The sequence below is a fragment of the Lathamus discolor genome, chromosome 9 (genome assembly GCF_037157495.1).
Source record: "Lathamus discolor isolate bLatDis1 chromosome 9, bLatDis1.hap1, whole genome shotgun sequence".
Taxonomy (NCBI): domain Eukaryota; kingdom Metazoa; phylum Chordata; class Aves; order Psittaciformes; family Psittacidae; genus Lathamus; species Lathamus discolor.
In genome coordinates this window covers 22,891,193-22,910,929 of record NC_088892.1, presented here as the reverse complement: position 1 = coordinate 22,910,929, position 19,737 = coordinate 22,891,193, and the positions used below count along the sequence as shown (strand labels likewise).

General features: G+C 47.4%; 1 protein-coding gene across 2 annotated transcripts in view; it reads left to right on the top strand.

Moving 5' to 3' along the window:
* Nucleotides 1-19,255, top strand: part of HTR2C (5-hydroxytryptamine receptor 2C) — a 142,371-nt gene extending 123,116 nt beyond the window's left edge. Inside the window, exons 6-7 of one of the 2 annotated variants that reach the window (XM_065689414.1) lie at nucleotides 8,277-8,477; nucleotides 18,093-19,255. In XM_065689414.1, the coding sequence (XP_065545486.1) occupies nucleotides 8,277-8,477; nucleotides 18,093-18,925 (1,034 nt within the window). In that variant the 3' untranslated portion in view covers nucleotides 18,926-19,255. The remainder of the gene's footprint in view (nucleotides 1-8,276; nucleotides 8,478-18,092) is intronic. The other variant, XM_065689415.1, reaches the window with a different exon arrangement.
* The last annotated feature ends 482 nt before the right edge of the window (nucleotides 19,256-19,737 follow it).

Sequence of the window (19,737 nt, the reverse complement as noted above, 5' to 3'; positions counted from 1 at the left end):
TCTTTACTTCCTCCCACACGAGGAGGAGGGGAGATATTGACCACTGTGCAAGGGACAGCAGAGCATCAGAACTCCTGAAAACATCTGTATCTGCACACTCAAAGTTGATGCTAATGATTTGAAGGAGTTGCTTGGAGTAAGTACGTCAGTTCATGTAAAATTGGGCATCTTCCTGGAATATTTAGTGGAAACTGGCTGGTCGACAATGGCAGACCTGTGCTCTCTGGGTACAGAACCCATTACACTGTAATGAAGGAAATCCTTGGTATGGCTGTGTCTGAAATCAGGAGTTTTACCAGGATTCGGAGGCCGGTTTGTTCAGCTGCATTGCTGGGAGGGAGCCCGAGCTGAGAAAGAGGTTCAGATGGAGCTGAGGAACAATTCCTGCCCCAGAGGGTGCTCAGCATTGGAACAGGCTGCCCAGGGCAGGGCTGCAGGCACCGGCCCTGCAAGGGCTCACACACCGTGGGGACGAGGCCTCAGTGCCGTGGGGCAGGGGTGGCCTTGGCAGGGCTGGGAGTGGTTGGACTGGAGGAGCTGAAAGGGCTTTTCCAGCCTGGCTGATTCCATGATCTGATGGTCCTGTTAATCCCAGGTGGGCTTCCAGGCAGCTGTCAGGGGGCCGTGGAGCCCTAAATTGCCTCTGAGTTTTGCTGAAATCAAACCCAAGACCTAAGCCCAAATCCCCTCTGTATGGTTGTGTGTCCCCTCACTTGCCACAGAGCCATTCCTAGGATCAAGCCGTCATCTGCTCTTCATAGCAGCCTTCCAGTACCTGAAGGGGGCCTATAGGGATGCTGGGGAGGGACTCTTCATCAGGGACTGCAGTGACAGGACAAGGGGTAATGGGTTAAAACTGAAACAGGGGAAGTTTAGATTGGATCTAAGGAGGAAATTCTTTCCTGTTAGGGTGGTGAGGCACTGGAATGGGTTGCCCAGGGAGGTTGTGAGTGCTCCATCCCTGGCAGTGTTCAAGGCCAGGCTGGACGAAGCCTTGGGTGAGATGGTTTAGTGTGAGGTGTCCCTGCCCATGGCAGGGGGGTTGGAACTGGATGATCTTGAGGTCCTTTCCAACCATCACTATTCTATGATTCTATGATTTGACATGAAACACTCTGGGTTCAAGCAGATGGCTTCTTTGCTCCAGCTAAGGTGACTGCTCAGCAGGCAGCTGCAATGTGAATAATGTCCCATCATCTTCAGTCCTGAATTTTAGGTTCCTCAAGTGATCGGTGTGTTTTATAGCAGCTATTTCTTGTGATAAGGGGTCTTCTGCAATTTCATCAGAACTAGGAAAAAACACCGGTTATTGTCCCATGTTTGTGCACTTTGTAATGAAACAGGGGTTTGGAAAATATCTCTGTTTTTACATTTAGAAGGCATTTCATTTGGGGCCTGTGTTTGCTTTTGGGCTTGTTTTCCAGTGCAGTGTTGGTTCAACTGTTGCTTCATCGGTTGTTTAAATAGCGGGTCAAGGCTGATCCATGACCTGCCTGAAGGAACTGAAAGGAGAGGCCACTGTCCCGACGTTGTGCTGACATGCAGAACATTGGTGAATGTTTTGTTAAACTGTGGTTTCTTTCAGACAAAGTATTATGGAGAACATGTATCTCAGAGCTGTGTGAAGGAATCATCTCTCTGTTGGAGTTAAAATGCTGTAAGTTGCCCTTTAGATGGGGTTGGTGATAAAATTCAATTAATTGTACCATTGCCCCGTTAATTGTCTGTATCATTCCAAGTAAAAATTCCAGATGTAGCTACAGATGTTGAAACCGTGAGCAAAGAACATGACTGAGCCGAGAAGTTTTCCCTCTGACTTCAAACATCATTTTAGTCTTCAACAATAAATGGATTAATGGAGCGAAAGACACCCCAGAGTAATTGATATTTCCTGGAGAGATGCTGCCTTTGGGGTGGCAACAACATTCTCCATGTTTTCTTCTTAGCAAACATCCCGATGTCTTAGCATGGTTGTTTTAAGCAGAGTCTGTGTTAGAGCTGACTCCTTGCATTTATAATACTACTTAAATGATATTCAAGCAACCTTTCCCTCGATCAGATAATTACATCCATTCCGGCTTTAAATTTGCTTCCTTCTTACAAGTTCTGTCAAGACTGCAAGTCACTGCCAAGCTGGATAGAAAGCAGAAGCTAACACAGTTATTTGAAAGTCTCAAAACAGCAGAATGGGTGCAATTGTTTAATTTGCAGTGAAACAGTCGCACCAGTTAATCACTGTAACGAGGGGTTTTCATTGATGGTGGGGGTTTCTGAAGGAGAGCACTTGCTGGTGCTCCCTGCCCCAGGGCACCACCGGTACCGTGCTTACAGCTCCACAGGGAAGGTGAAAACCAAATAGGTCAGAGGAAAACCAGAGCTCAGGAATGGTGCCATGGCCCAGGTTGGAAGCTGTGGGTGGCACTATGGCAAAATAGCATCTTCTAGGCACAGAGGTTCAAGAGCAGGGTCCCGGCAGTGGTCTCACCAACACTGTATGTGGGCAGTGTCACCCTCCTTTTCTTACTTGGAGGTCTCCACATTCTTAGCCATCATATCACCTGGGAACCCATCGGAGAGCCCATCCTGTGCTGCACATCTGTTGGGCTTTGGACTCGCAGCTTTCAAGAATACAGTCTTTGCCCTAAAAGGCACGTTCGTTTATCGTGTGTAGATTGTGTCCTTCTGGCCATACGTGGAATATGCGCTGTTTATAAGGGGTCCAGATAGCTTTAGGATAACCTATTTTTCCTCTAGAAAAATGCAGGCTAGAAACTTACAGTTAAAGCCAATTTCTCATGGAATCCAGTGCCCAGGAGTTCAGCAAAACCCTAAATTCCCCGCTACTGATGATAGCACCGGCAGTGCTGCCCCGCAGAGCAGCCGTTCCTTGAGCCAGGGAGCTCAGCTGCGCGTGTGTGATCCCTCCTGCGGACGTGCTGGTGAGCACTGGGGACTGCAGGGGGTCAAGCAAGACAGTCTGTACTCCTTGGGCACGGTGGAGGTTTTCAGCACTCCTGGCTGTGTGACTCTCGGGATGGCTCGGGTCCGTTTGCCTGTGGAAATCTGAAAGAAGTAAATTAGCAAAAAAATAGATAACGTAGCTTTACACTTACTGATGGGGTGTTTCGGGCTAAGAAATACTTTACTTCCTGATAAGAGAGAGAACCATTTAAATGCTTTCATTCCCTTGGGAATAATGCAATGCTGTAATGATAAAACTGTATGTAATTGCTTTCTATTTTTGTCAAGCCTGTGGCAACAACGAAACTTCAAACTGAGTGCTGGAAAAGTGTGGTTAGTATAAAAAGCTTCAGGTGAATACATTAATGGTTCAATGGGGTTAAAAAGACTTTTAGCAGTGGGCAAGGGCTGGCTTTTTTCCATAGCCTATAACAACGGCTTTGCCTGGAATGTGTGAAAGAATCATAGGATCAACCAGGCTGGAAAAGCCCTTCCAGCTCCTCCAGTCCAACCACTCCCAGCGCTGCCAAGGCCACCCCTGCCCCATGGCACTGAGGCCTCGTCCCCACGCTGTGTGAGCACTCGCAGGGCCAGTGCCTGCAGCCCTGCCCTGGGCAGCCTGTTCCAATGCTGAGCACCCTCTGGGGCAGGAATTGTTCCTCAGCTCCATCTAAACCTGCCCTGGGGCAGCTTGAGGCCGGTTCCTCTTGTCCCATCCCTTGTTCCTTGGGAGCAGAGCCCAGCTCCTCCTGGCTCCATCCTCCTGGCAGGCACTTGTAGGGAGCCATCAGGTCCCCCTGAGCCTTCTCTTCTCCATCTGAACCCCCCAGGTTGCTCAGCCGTTCCCCATCACACTTGGGCTCCAGGCCCTTCTTCAAAATCCACCTCAATCTGGCAGAAAGTGACAGCTTCAGGGCACATCTGGGTTGCTGTTTCCCATCATCTCCAAGCTGCTCTGGGTTACAGCAGGGAAACCTGAGCCAGTGCCGCTCTTGTCACTCTGAAAGGCCTCGTCCTCATTTCCCAGGGGATTAGGGGCGGAATGAGTCCAGGATTTTTGCCACTGACCTTTCAGAGAGCCAGGGCACAGATCCGTGTATGGCATGGAACAGATCCGTGGCAGCTAGACGACAATGAGGATGTGCTTCAAACACGTGCTGTGTTGCCATGTTAACTGCTAAGAAACTGTGCTTTGTAGTGAGGTTAAGATTCATTCCAATTCATGATTTCCCACCATTTTTAGTTACAGTAGTTCGAGATCTGCTGGTAGTTAAAGCAAAATGTAAAGCAGAAAGCCAAAAAGAGAAATATTACATGTATCTTTGATTTTGTCCAGGCCAACAAACAGCATTAAAAGAGGCTGCGTTTGAACAGATACACCTCTCTAGTTCTTCTTCTACATCTCTTAGCTCTGGGGTTTTCCTTGTATAAATGCATATGTATATACACATTATATACGTATGTGTGTGTGTATATATATGTGTATAAATGTCACTGTGAGTCTAAAAGACGAAGTATGCCCATATTCTTCCTGTGTGATCTTGAAGGGTGGTTTTCACCCTTTTATCCATCCTGACAGACGCAAAGCAGCCCTGGATAAGCACCGGAGGTCCAAAGTCGTCTCCAAATTCCTGTTCATGGTTAGAAAAAGCCATGGTGGTTGCAGCTTGCTGCGAGTTTGTCATGAAACAGTTCTGATGCTACCGGGGTGAATTTTACACAGCTCTTCACTGTCTTATGGTGTGAGCGGGTATTTTATCACTGTTATGCACCATTTGTCTTCAGTGTTACGGTGTGTATTGCCGGGGCAGACTGTGCTATGAAAGCAGTGCATTTGTACAGGCAATAGTCGGCTTTTAACATGTAAGTTCAGTGGGCCAGTCTGCTTGTGCATGGGGGGTGTCTGTGTGCACACAACTCCTGTCCACTCCAGCTTAGCACGGAAAGCTGGGTAAAGCTCATGAGGTCTTGGAGGCCTGTGGAGAAGGAAGGGGTTTCTATCGGCCTCCTGTGGTTTCTTTTCATCACAGGGGCTAACACATCTTCCTTCATGTTTTGTCTGAGTTCGGCCGTTCTCCTACAACCTGGAGTCATTCGGTGTTATTGTAATTGGTTCTGCTTCCGTTTGCTGTGGTTTGGGTTATTCAGTCAGCTCCTGCTGCAGGGGCTGCTGATTCTGCCTCTCATGCTGTGAGCAGCACAATGCCCGCAATCACAGCGTTACACAGCACTTTTCACCCGTACGCATGGAACCTCTGACAAAAGATTCAGTTTCATTCTCGCCGCCTTTCGTGATGTAAAGCACAAGGAATTGAAGGGACCTCCCCTCTGACATCAAAGGAGCTGCACACAGAGAAGCCCTGCAGCTCTGCCAAAATGCGTTTGAGTTTCTGTGTTTCGCTGGCATAGTTTGGGCCCATCTCAGTGCTCAGTGGCAGGCAGGAACTGGGGTTTGCTTTTTCCTACCAGTGCAGGAGACAAAATCCCCCCTCTGGACCATGACTCCTGGTTAAATACGAGTGTTTGACCCATGTTTCCCCTGAAGAAGGACAGTGCCTCAGGTTCCATGTGCTGGAGGCTGGAGCGGTATGCACAGGCATTAGTTTCCTTCCAGGATTTCATACATGGTGTTTTTATCCTGATTGGAGCCAGAGGCTAACACTGATCTATCACTGCAATAGTTTTCTGTATGCTTTTCTCTGTGAATTTGTCCAGTGTAAACTTCTAACAGCCACAGAATATCTGAAGGCAAAAACATCTGCCGTTTTATTACACACTGGTTAAAGAAATATCACCTTTTGTTCTGACCTGGTGGATTCACTTGATTTCCTTCAGCACTCTCCTATCTGGTCTACCAGCCAGTGCATTAAATACGTGACTGATTTGAAGGGCACAGATTAATTCAAGGTATAAAAATCAGAGTTTCTTACCAAGAATTTGGGGTTTGCTTATCCGGGTGTTCAGTAGAGTCTCGTTCCTTCTGGAGCCAAATTTGAACTGAGATTCATGCTTTCTGTTGGAAATGCAATTGCTAAAGCTTAGAAGTACTGCTATTGCCTAGTACTTCTATACATCAATAGCAGGAGTTGTTCCAGGGGAAATCAGTCATGGGAAGTGGTTGGGGTAGCTTGAAGGTAGAAGTGGAGAAGTTATTCATCATTCAGTAATGCTGAGAAGGTAGTTGCTGTAGAAACCTCTTCCAGGTCTAGCAAATGCCAGGAATCAGACTGAGCCCACTGCAGTGCCATAGATCAGACTGAAGATGCTGCATGCACAGGGAGCGTGGAGGCCCTTTCTGTAGACACTGAAGATTTCCTGGCCTTCTGCCTGATGTGGGGAGCAGTTACTACCATCACCATCTCCATCATCCCCCTGTACAGAGGCTGCTGCACAGTCACCGTCACCCCATGCACATTCACCAGGACCACTTCATCCATCATAGCATGGTCCTGGTACTTTTCTCCAGGCCTTGTAACTCCTTTCAGCCTATATCAGAAAGCAGGGAGGGATAAAGTGTGACTGAGTGTGTTTTAGCTTGGGCTGACAGCAAAAGCCTGTGGCTACACAGGGAGTTAGGTCCTGCTTGAAGGAGATCAAGCTTGTTCTTCCCTGGAGGCATCATTAAAGACCCAGCAGTTCAGAGGTGTGCTTTGTTGGAGCTCTGAGCTCATTTGCAGGCTGATGCCAATGAAGCCCTAAGCTATTGCAAAGTGTGAACAAGAGCAGCACGTGCAGAATTTGATCGCAGCTTCATAAAGGGTCTGAGTCATCATTTAACCAAGTTAATTCATTTGCACAGCAGAGGTGCCCTTTAAAGTGAAGATGCTCCAGACACAAAGTGCTTTACTTAGTTCCCTTTGATAAGCACCTCTTACTTGCTACATTGAATTTCAGTCCACTTACAGTCCATCTAGTAGGAGTGGTGCAAACTTGCTGACAGAAATGGTTCATCTCCCAGGAGCTGAGGTCTTGTTATGTGGGTTTTGTGAGTTATTTAGTGCATCTCCTGTGGGTTTCCCACTGGTAAAATGAGCTAATGCGTCTGTCTCGTTCTGCCATGCTCTTTGTGTAGGATTCCTGGGCTGCGCTTGGACAGTCTGTGATGACTTGCTCTGGTTCAGTTCATCTCCGCTTTTGCATGTGGGGTGTCCTGGGGCTCTCTTGCCTGGGTAATCTGTTTCAAAATGTGCTGCCTGAGACTAACATTTCTCCCTTTCCATTCGTGCGCAGTACGCCCTAACCCTAACCCTGATTCTGCAGAGTGATGTTTCTGATCCTTGGGGTGAGCTTTGAGATTGTTTTAGATAGCCATGTTTGGAATGAAGGCACAAGAATATCTCAGTATTCAACTATCATGAAACCTCTCATGCTTTCGGCTGCTATAGATACTGTTGATTTGTTTTGATAAGTGCGTTAGAGCTTGGCAGGACGTGTTATTGACCTCACACAGCCCATTCTGAGCATTAACATGGGAGTATCATTCACAAATCAATTTTCTCTGTGCTTTGATTTAAATACCAGCGCCCCTGGAGGATTTTTCGGGGTCACTTTTGTTCTCCAGCTGTGCTTCAGCTCTGAGTAAACTGAGTAATAATGAATGCAGGCACCCAAATTAGCTGCGTGCCAGCTGCTGTCGGAGGTGGCTCTCCGGTCTGTTGTTTGCTGGCACACTTGTTTCTGTAAAGGATAACACTCAGCTCTGTCTGTTCAAAGCAGTTTCCAGATTTCAGCCGCTCTGTAAGGGGGCAGCTATTCCTCTGTTATTAAGGCCCGCTGCTTAGGGGGAATATTTAAGGTAAAGCACTGTCATTTAGCTAGTTGTTAGAAAAACCTGGCTGCTGCCTTTCTCCTCAGCAGACACGAACTGAGAGGTACGTATCAGGAAAGCTTTAGCAAGGCTCTGGGTGAAGCTAATGCCACATAACACTGTGCGAGCCATTATGAGGATGCGGTGAGGTAATGTAAATTAATGTAATACTTGCTTTTGGGCAGATGTGGCTGAAAGGCCAAGAGGGGAGCAGAGTTAGAACGGGCACTTGGAGGCACTGCCAGATTAATGCTCGTTTGCCTTTCGCTACTGCTCGTGGAAAGCAGACGTGTGGGAAGTGGGTATGGGTTTACGGAGTGTCGGGAGCCAGGGGCTGCCTGGAGAGAGGCCCTGCGAGAGGTTTCCTTGTCCTCTCCCCATGCACGTGCCCCTTGCTGGTATCGTAGGGTTAAAATACCCCGCAGGTTTCTCAGAAATGATGGCCTGGCTTCCCGGATTATTTCCTTTCCTTTTTTTTCCTTTCATTTCTTTTCTCTCTATGTTTCAGATTATGCTTGGCCTTTGCCTAAACAGTTGTGCCCTATATGGATTTCCCTAGATGTGCTCTTTTCAACTGCATCTATTATGCATCTCTGTGCCATCTCTCTTGATCGGTATGTAGCAATACGCAATCCCATTGAGCACAGCCGCTTCAATTCCCGCACCAAGGCTATTATGAAAATTGCTGCAGTTTGGACCATATCCATAGGTAAGCAATGCGGCTCACGATCTTCACCGTGTCGTAATGAATGATAGTGTTCCTCCAATTTTCATTTAGGGTTTTTAAGAAGAGACTCAAATTAATTTACCTGGCCTGCATGCCTGAATGTAAGAGGTGATTACTGGGAAACACAAGTCTTTCATTGCAGTTGGTCAGCGACCAAAAGAAGTAGTAGTCATCTTTTGGAACCCCACCACTTTTGATGCTGAAACATTGCTGCCGTGTTCATAGCAATATGCCGGTAAGACAGACAAATGGTATCATAAAACTGCTAAGTAACTAAAGCAGAAAATAGCATTAGCAAAGCCTATGGAAGGAAAACCCAGCTGGTACAAATGGCATCTACAGCGCAGTTGCTGCAGATAAACTCGCTCAAGTTATGGCAGTGGTTCAAGTGAAGTGGCGCAGAATGAAGGCAGGGTAACAGAGAAGGATTTACTGCTCTTGTGCAGGCTTTGGAGCTTGTGTTACACTCTGCCACAGCAGGATTGCTGCTAGTACTGCGCTGGCAAACTTAAAGTCATAGTAAATGAGGAAGACATAAAAGAAGGCACTTTTGTATCACTCTGATAAAAAGCAGTAAATAAAGCAGCAGTAAAATAAGGGAAGAAAGGCAAAATGATACCAGATGTTTCTGTAATGTCAGGAATTATGTGAAGGAAAGTGTTTTTTGGGGGGAGTGGATTTTTTCAGGGCTCTTTATAAAAGAGACGTTTGAGGCAGGGTCAGAAGTGTCTGACCGCTTCCCTCTGCCATATTGCTTTTTTGCTTGAATAAAATGCAGTCTTACAGAGATTTCATAGAAACGTAGAATCATGGAATGGTTTGTGTTGGAAGGGACCTCAAAGCTGCTCCAGCTCCAACCCCTGCCACGGGCAGGGACCCCTTCCACTGGAGCAGCTTGCTCCAAGCCCCTGTGTCCAACCTGGCCTTGAGCACTGCCAGGGATGGGGCAGCCACAGCTTCTCTGGGCACCCTGTGCCAGCGCCTCAGCACCCTCACAGGGAAGAGCTTCTGCCTAAGAGCTCAGCTCAGTCTCCCCTCGGGCAGGTTCAAGCCATTCCCCTTGGCCAGTCCCTACAGGCCCTTGTCCCAAGCCCCTCTCCAGGTTCCCTGCAGCCCCTTTAGGCACTGGAGCTGCTCTCAGGTCTCCCCTTCAGGAGCCTTCTCTTGTCCAGGCTGCCCCAGCCCAGCTCTCTCAGCCTGGCTCCAGAGCAGAGCTGCTCCAGCCCTCGCAGCATCTCCATGGCCTCCTCTGGCCTCGCTCCAACAGCTCCACGTCCCTCTGGTGCTGCTGCCCAAGAGCTGGACACAGTTTTCCTGGTGGACCCAATGAAACCCCACACAGTTTTCCAGAGGATGGAACAGGTTAAGTGAATTCATCCTTCCTTCAGTATTAAATACCACAAAAGATTTGTACGTTCCTCTGCATGATCAAATATCAGATTCAGAGCAAAACTGAAGCGCAGGCTGCTCAGTTTGCATTTCCTAAAGCCTACTTCAGTTAGAATGAAGAAACTTTTCAATGCACCCCATGTAAAGAATTCTGAATTCGGTTCCTGCAGCAGAATTTTAAAAAGGAAGTAAAAAGCATGTAATTTATCTTAATTTAGTTGCTTTTGCGTTCTCTTTTCCTGGAATGTTAATGCTGACAGCAAAATATATAATAGAGGTTCTTTGCTCACTGAGCTATAAATTTGGCAGGTTGCACAAGCCTAAACCTATGATTAGGTTTTTAAGCAGGGGAACATAACAGAGCCCTCCCGTCTGTTGACAATTACTTTATGAATGGGTTTTTCCAAAGTCCTCTCTGTTCCATATTCAGGTCCATCACTGCCAGTTGTCCTGTGCTTAGCAACTGTGGCCTGAGCAAGGTTTTCCTGTATTCAGTTAAAGTGGGTGCTCTGAAGTGCTGGGCTTGTGACCAAGAGATTTGTGATAGACAGCGCTGTACTGAGGCTGGCAATACAGCGCGACTGAAAATGAAAATCAAGGTTGGATGTGAGCTGGCAGAAATTGGTGTTGTTTCGAGACTTCAGATTTCGCACAGCTTCGAGTGCAGGGATGTTCATGAGCGCTGTGTGGAGCTGACCATCCCACCGCACTGCCTGCATCCCTCTGTGAGGAAGGTGGCTTGGGGGCACCCCGGCCAAGCGAGGAGATCCCTGTGCAGCTCCCAGCAGGAGTGATGAGGAGCTGGTCAAACTCTAATGCACACTGTGTAACACAGGAGAAGGTGTTAACCGGGTGATAGCAATGTACGAGAATTACCACTTTGGAAATGTGACAGAAGGGATGTGGGTGATGCGGAAGGGTGCGCTCATGTTGCTTCCGATGGGAATACAAGCACTTGAACCCTGAATCTCTGGTGACCTGCACTGCAGCCTGCTGGTACAAAAGGGGTTTTCCTCTGCTTCCCAGAAAGTCCAAGATTTGGTAATTTACTAGGGAGTGCAGGAGTGACACATGCTGCCAATTCCCCAGCTCACAGCTTTACATCCTTAGTAACAGTGTCAGTTCCATTCACTTGATAAGCGACTGAGTCAGGGCCGTCCTTTAACTTCTGGTGAAGTTAAAGCAGAGCCCACATGTCCCTTTTTTTGTTTGAAAACAGAACAAGTAACCAGACAAAGGAATTGCTCTGTTGGGCTCTGGTAATATGATGATATGTGCTGTGCTAAAATGGGAGTTTTTTCTTTTCATCCTCTCCCTGGCCCTCTAATAACATTATCATTTTGATTTAAGGTAGATATTAAACTTTAAAGAGGAATTTTACATCCCCATTGAACTTTCATACTACATTGTTTTATTGAGGAGATCTATTTATAGAAGTCTGAAAGACATGTGTTGCAAGGATCAGTAAATGCTCATCGCAGATCAAGTGACCTTATGTCTAACAGGGGTCTGCTGCTGTTCCTCTCTCACATAGGCTGAGCAGCCCCATGCCTACAAGCTGTTCTAATGATGTCCTTAAAGAGCCTCCAGGTATCAGTTAAGCCTTCCCCTATCTCACTTAGGATGATCCTAGTGGGAAAGGACACTCAGTTTGAGGAACATGCTTGGGGTGACACCACTGATATTAAAAGGAATTGTAGCCTTCTTGTAGGCTAAGAGCAGCTGGTGCACGGAGATGAAGGGGGATGGAGTTAACTCACGTAGCCTCCCTCAGGCTGTGGGTTTAGTCATGTCCCTAAGAGGGGCATCTTCTTCCCCAGAGGGTGCTCAGCATTGGAACAGGCTGCCCAGGGCAGGGCTGCAGGCACCGGCCCTGCAAGTGCTCACACACCGTGGGGATGAGGCCTCAGTGCCATGGGGCAGGGGTGGCCTTGGCAGGGCTGGGAACGGTTGGACTGGAGGAGCTGAAAGGGCTTTCCCAACCCAGCTGGTTCTGTCATGCTATGATGGTTCTCTCTAGCCCATCGGCAAGAGTTATCAGGGTGAGGAAGATCACAGCAGTCAACAACAAGCTGAGCTTGTAGCAAGGGAGCCACCTTGGGATTTCAGGCAAAGCAGCTGGATCAGTTTGGTTTTGTCACCAAGCGCCAGTGAAGGATTCTGTCTGGGACAGCAGCAGATGGTGATAACTGTGGAGGGTTTTCACCCAAGACAAATGGACCGTCCCATCTGGTCCCAGGGGCAAGCGAGATGCCGGTATCTCCTGTTTGAGGTCACTGGTACTGAGCATCATCAGCACAGGCTTGGGGAAGCCCAGCCCTGGCAGCAGGTGCACTGTGAGCAGGAGCCCCATCGCCTTCGTTGAGATGTGCTGCTGGAAACACCCAGCTGAGCAAAGCAGAAGTGATTTAGCAAAATGCAAGGGCAGGGGGGGGAATCATTTATTTCTTCTGTCTTTTACTGGCATTTGCTGATTTCCCATCTGGGCTCAGCCTGCTCAGTGCTCTCGCAAGGTTTAAGTAAAGGTCAGCCACTCGTGCAGGCACAGCCAGTAATTGCATTTATCTGTTTGCAGTTGTGCTCATTGCGGGGCAGGGAGATCCTTCAAAGTTCAGCTCCCTTTTATGTCTGACTTTAAACCAATACAAGGCTGGCACTGTTGTTTTATTAGAACTGTTAGATAAAAATAGACCTAATCCAGCCCTGAAGGTGCATGGTTGTTGTATTAGCACATGAAATCACTGCAATTGGGCTGCTGGCATACGGGGAATAAATGGAATTTGGGGGGGTTGAGCACTTCAAATGCTCACGTTCTTCAGTCTGCCCCTGAAGAGCTCTGCTGCTTTCGCAGTAAGGAGGCCACTGTCTGCTGGGGTTTACTTCTTGCTGTTTGTTTGTTATCATCAGAGAAACCTGCAGGCACTCTGTGAGATGCCTCTGCTGACAAACCAAGCAGGTTTGGGTTCGTTTTCCCTTTTCAGAGAGGATCAGGGGAGTCAGTTCCTATTTCCTCTCTCAGGCCTTATGCTAATGTGTAGTTACAGCAGCTGCTAACTTTCAGGTGAATGTCTCAAACCCACATCTATTTTGTATAATAGTAAATCTGAGGTTAAAGATCTGGATGTAAACACAGCGTTTAGCATGGACAGCAGTGTTCTTGGGTTTGCAGCTCCTGTGGCAGCCATCGGCTTCTTTGGCACGCAGCTCTTTCTGCTTTTTATTCTCTGCAAATTGTGTGTGGGGCAGGGAGGATTGTAGTGGGGTCCAAAGCCCACCTCCATCAGCAGAGCCTTTGCCAAGGACCACAGCAGGCTTTGAATCCAGAGACTAGGAGAGGTGGTCTTGGCATTCCCAAGCTCATGTACCTGCAGCAAAATATGGTCCCTCTTGTGCTCAGCCCTGAGAATCCCACACGTGGAAAGGCAGAATAAATCCATACGCAGACCTCTGTTTTTTAGCAAGGTGTGTGTCGCTGGAGGAAATAAAATAACCTCTTTTATAAGAATGTTGTGAGAAAGAACAGAAATTGCTTCCTTTTGCAGTGGAAATAATCATGAAAAGCTCCATCTTTCCAGTAATTCCTAGCCGTCTATGGGCTTTCACAGAAGAAAACAAGAGATTAAACACAAAAACATTACTGGTTTTCATCCAATCTAAACTCTGTAAATGACAATTTGGACTTTTTAGCCAGCTTTTTCTCTGGAGCAAGCAAGTGAATGTTTTACAAAGCTGTATTTGCAGTCATTTGGGTTTTGTTTTATTAATTGAGAGTCTGTGAAGAGCATCTGTTTCTCTGTGTCCGCAGCATCATCTCAGCCCCATTTGGCGAACCATTCTGCTGGCTTAAGAACATCTTTAAAGCTGACAAGGAGCAGATAGGATAACAGCTGTAATTGGATTTGTAATCTGGAAGGATATCTCTCTCTGACTTGCTTCCTGCTGCTCTGTCAGACAGAAGCTAAAGGAGGGGAGAAGAGAAGAATTCGTATTCATCTTCTCCCTTGTGAACTGCTGTGCTGAAAAGGGATGTTCTGCCCAAGCTGCTGCCTGGCAGAAGGGTGCACAGAGCTCCCAGTGTTGAGTCTAGCAGGGACCTGGTCCATGTCTTTCTGGCTAGTGGTGGCTGCTTGTCTCTTCTTCCTGGGGCAAAGCCAGTTCCCCTGGGCACTGCTGAAGCATCAACCAAGGTGATCAGGTTTGCTCTGAAGAGCAGAGAGTGATGTGCAATCAGTTCACAAAGCTTTTGTCTTGCAAGTGTTTGGAGCAAACCCACCTCTGTGGGAATTCCCTGCCCCCTTGGTTTGAAAGGGCCATTTGACACAACTGGAAGACACCTCTGAGGCTGAACACCTCAGCTCAGTACCTGAGTTCTGTTTTGAACAGTGACAACCGCACTGTTAGTACAGTGGGTTGCTTGGCTCAAGTGGAGTTGAATGCCTTCTCCATACTCATTCAAAGAGCTGAACACAAGTAAGGCAGCCATTCATGCTTACCTGTGTCCGAGCACCATGATGAGCACAGCATGTACTGGTCAAGGCAACCCGGCTGACACCACAGGCAGGGCGCGAGCTGTGTCTGCAGCAGGTATTTGTACGTTGAGGACGGTGGCAGTAGCAGTGTTGCAGTAATCCCTCATGAAGTCCCTGTGGGGTGTCTGGGGCCTTCCACACTTCACTTCTCACTGCCGGGGTGGTGTAGAGTTAGTCCCCATTGCCCAAGTTGTGTAACAGACGTAGCTCCCTCCAGGGCTGGATTGTGGAGGGGGTGAGTGATAAATCACAAAGAATGAGTTGCAGAGGAGAAGTGTGAGGCAGAAGAAAGCATTTGAGATGAGAGCAATGCTCCCCATTGAGCAGTGCTGTAGGTGAGCTAGCAGCTCACTGACTGTGTGTTGGCAGCTCCTCCAAGGGCATCTTTCTTCCTACTGCTGTTAATGATGGGATTTTTCTGGGCTGGAGGAAGGAGCAAAGACCTGGTGCTCTCTCTCTTCTGTGTTTTCTCAGTTTGAAATCCCACTTTATTATGAGAGAGGTAGAGGTCACTTTTCCATTACAGCAGCTACCTGCCATCAGTGCTGAGGTATGTCATGCTCATGCAGAATTGTAGGCTGCTGGCAGTGCTCTTGGTTTGTGTATTCATCATATCCCAGAACTAGGTTATTCTTCGCTAATGTACTTTATGTGTGTGACCATGAAGATACCCTGAAACCTCATCTCTTTGCCCTTGGCTAAAGCAATAATACTAAATCCAATAATGACTACTTCATGAACGAACCTTTATTCATTTTGGAGTTTTATGTCAAAGGATATATGTTATAGATGGCTCTAAAGCATAAAACAGTCCATGGAAATACAATCCCAGTGTAATGCCATCGGCCTAATTCAGATTTCTTTGCAAGAAGACTGCTCTGTCCACCTCCCGCCACTTCCCAAATGCCTGGGGTTTGATGGAGCCAAGGCATTACAAAGATGTCTTTAACGATAAAAAGTCAATGGCTTGATGGGATGAAGGTTGTTGCTGTCACAGGGATTTGGCACAGACAAGGTAATAGGGGTTAATGTATCAGAAAGGAGGCAACTGCCTTGCCAAGGTAAAGCTGATAAGCATTAGCACTCAGAGGGAAAATCCTGGAATTATCACTTGAGCTAAGAAACACATCCTATGACCACAGACGGCATTTAGAATCATTATTTTTCAGAAGACATTCCTTCACTAGATTACTGGCAAATTGTAATTTTATGGTAATGAGCAATTGCAGATGTGTTTCCTCAGAATCCTGGAAAACACTTAGCCGGAATGGAAGAACGCCCTGGTTAATCCCTTTAATGTGTGCCTCTTTCTAGTTAGCAGTGCAGAGTCCCACAGGATTAGATACAGGACCTGTGCTGTTGACAGCAACCCCCCAGAAAAAGCCATCCAGATGCAACAGTGGCCTCCGCATTGGTCATTGTTTGGGTGAAGAAGCTAAGGAAGGACATGGCCAGCCCCGCAGGTGTGCCTGTGGGGTGGATGCTCGTGGACAGCCGGGTGGTCAGAGCGTAGGAAGGGCAGCACAAAGGACCTTTTGCTGCTCTGACTGCTGGGATGTGCAGGTCTGTTTGCTTCTTTACAAGGACAGAGAGGAATTTGGAAAGAAATAGAGAAAGAGCATCAAAGGCACAGAATGAGTTTGGCATGAGGAGGGCGAGTAAATAGAGCAGCATCCCTCAGCTCCAAAAGAGATGTCAGACAGCAGGGATGATGAAGGTCTGTAAAATCGCTGAGAAGGTGGACAGGGAGACCGGAGAGCGCTTATTCACTGTTCCTCACAGTAGAGGAAGTGAGGGGAGTCAAAGGAAATTATCAGACAGCAAATATGAGATGAACGAGAAATACTTTGCTCACATAGCAAACACGCTGTGGAGCCGAATGCTGCTGAGCACGGAAACCAAGGATCCACAGAAGACAGCTCTCTCAAAGGTTGTTTTACAAACGAGGTGTGGACACAGCTTCTTGCTGTGCAGTTGTCTAAGCTGTAATGCTGACGACTGCCCCATCCTGTACCATGGCCCTAAACTTCTGGTACCCACCAAAGACATGAGACAGGGCTAGATAAACCCACTACGGTATCACTAGACCTGGCCCACCGTGTCTTTTCCATGTTCACCAGTACGCATAGGTTGTGGTATCCCAAAATATGTTGTTGCTTTTGCTGGATTTGGCTGGGTCTAGACGGATTTGTTGGGAAGGTCTCAGGTCTGTCATTGTCTGGGACTGAGCCAGGGCAGAGTGAGATCCAGTACTCTGGCATCTCTTCTTTCTGTCCCCAGAGTAAATTGATGATGACTTTCACAAGGTAGAATAGGACAGGAGTACAGATATGAATTCCTTAGAGGAAAAGAGTGTTGGAGGACAGTAAGTAAATGCATCTGAATTAGAGGTATTCAAAATGCTTTCATTCCTTCATTCCTTCACTCTGTGAGGGACAAGTCACTGGCTAGCCGTGGGTGCAGGCAGCTATGTGCAGTCCTGGGCAGTCATACTCTGGGCTTGACATGCTGTCTGCTCTGCCCATGTGCCAAATAGCACAGACACACAGTCAGAGACCCTCCCTCCAGGACTCCTGATATCCTGAAATCCTGGACAAACAAGCTGTGCCGGGTGATGCTGGAGAGGAAAAGGGATCCAACATGTTCTTAATCTCATTTGTCTGTGATGAAGTCCATGACTGTAAGAAGTGCTGTGCCACCAGGATACAAGGGAAACTGCCTTGGCAAGTGCAGTGATTCCCAGGCCTTATTGGACTGTTTAGTGCTTAGGAGCAGCTGGAAGCTGTGCTGTAGTTGTGGTTGTAATCGAGTCATTTAAAGTTTCCTTCCTTTTCAGCCAGAGGGTTTATCACTGGGGCTCTGATTTCAGACCATCACATCACTCTGTAATCGTTTTAATTACACCCCTTCTACTCTCCCTTTGCCCATCCCAGTTCTTGGCCCTGTATCCAAGATAGAGGGATAGGAATCAGCCAGATGTGCGCTGCAGCCTTTTCCTTCAGCTATGTAATTGCTTCTAAGAATTCAAGCTGTGTCTGTGGTACCTCTCAGTTTCACACTGCTCGTGGATGAAATGCCTGGGCAGGCAGAGCTTGCAGGGACCACTGCCTGCTTGCGCCTAGATCATCAGTGCATAAGGACCCAGGAAGCCAGGAGTTTTTCTTCCATGTGTCCGTGATGCCCTGGCAGAAGTGGCCATTTTTCTATCAGGTTTATTTTCATTTTTTTAGGAAACTTGCTCCTAAATCTCAATAGTTGGGGTTCTTCTGCATTTTGGGATTTTTTCTCTTTAAAATTTGATGTTATCCACCCTATGTCAATGATTTCAAAACCACCCCAGTCTGGCATGCGTGGAGTGGCCAGCTGGAACAGAGCAGGGTAATGACTGCAATTCATGCTGGAAAAGGGCTTGATAAAAGAGAGATGCTGCATTCGCTGTGCCAGCTGTGGAAGCACAGCAAAGCTGCAGTTGATCCCAGTGGAGGGTGTTCATGTCCTGGAACTGCATTCCCAGGAATTGGTACACGAGGTTTTCACTTCCATGTGGGAGTAGTAGCTTCTCTTTTGGACAGGTTGAGGCAGTGGGCTAAATGCATGCAGGACCCACATCATTTCTGCTGCCGCCTTGGGGCCCCATCCATGCAGGTAACAGTCTCCTGTTTTGGTCTCTTTCTTCTAGGGATATCTATGCCCATTCCAGTCATTGGTTTGCAGGATGACTCCAGGGTGTTCGTAAATGGGACCTGTGTCCTCAATGATGAGAACTTTGTCCTCATTGGATCCTTCATGGCGTTCTTCATCCCTCTCATCATCATGGTGATCACGTACTGCCTGACTGTCCAGGTGCTGCAGAGACAGGCAACGGTGTTCATGTGTGGAGAGGTGCCCAAGCAGAGGAGGAGCAGCGTAAACTGCCTCAAGAAGGAAAACAACGCAGAGAACATTTCAATGCTTCACAATCACGAGGGGGCATCTCACTTGAACTCTCCTGTAAGTAAGGAGGCAGTGCTCTTTCGGAAAGGAACTATGCAGTCCATCAACAACGAGCGAAGAGCCTCCAAGGTCCTGGGCATCGTCTTCTTTTTGTTCCTTATCATGTGGTGCCCGTTTTTCATCACTAATGTCATGTCTGTCCTTTGCAAGGAAGCCTGCGACAGAGACCTGCTGAGTGAACTCCTTGATGTGTTTGTTTGGGTGGGGTATGTGTGCTCTGGGGTCAATCCCCTCGTATACACACTCTTCAACAAGACGTACCGCAGGGCTTTTTCCAATTACATCCGCTGCCTATACAAGACCAGTAAAAAGTCAGCCCTGCGGCAGAATCAGTGTCTGAATGTGGCTTCAACAGCTTTATATGGCAAAGATCTGACTTTAACTAGTTATCGAAATGGCAACGAACTCAATAGCATGGTACTAGATGATGCTGAGGAGGGCCTTGAAATGCAACCAGGGACTTCAGAGCTCTCCATAAACAGCTGTAATGTTATAAGTGAAAGAGTGAGCTGTGTGTAAAGGTGTTCACACAGCCTTTTGCTGCGGGCTATCCGTAGCCAAAGTATATTGTATAAAATGTAAGTGTTGGTCAAAGGACCATGTAAATATTGCATTCTGAACAAAGCTTTTCTTTTTTTTTAAAGAAAAAGTTGTCTTTCCAGTCCAGTACTTAAGACCATATATATTAGTATATATGCAGTGAAGTTTAAGGTTCTATATTTACTGTTAATACTAGATCAGAGCTCTTAGTTACTTTGCATATGTCATGGACAAAATGTTTGAATTCTTCTTCCAGTGCATGAACAAAAATGCTGAATATTTATCTCAGGTGGCATTTGCTGGAGTCCAGAATGGCACGTTAATAGTTATATATCAAATACATGCTATTAGACTTGGTCAGTAGAACTTTCTTTTTCAAGTTGACAGTAAATATATACTTTAAATCCTCACCCCTATTTGTGCCGTGTAAAGACTGTACAGAAACCTGGCAGAGAGACATACGGAAGCATAGGGGCTGTGCAGGCACTGGCCAGACTTGTCCTGTTACAGGTAGTGGCTTGCCGCCGTACTGGGGCAGTCCAGCCCTGCAAGGGACCTCTGTTGGATTTTGACACCCCCTCCCATCTTGCTGCTTTCTTTCTGTTCCCCGGGAGGCTCCAACTCCCCTAAGGAAGGTGGGGAATGAAGTTCTGGTGTGGGTTTGCCATCCTGACTGGGATCATTTGCGCACTTGGAGAAGCAGCATGAGAAACAGAGCGAGCCCCAGTTACGTGTTTCAGGCATTTCAGAGGCGGAGGGCCTTAGATTTATAAAAAGCCCTCCTTTGGTCT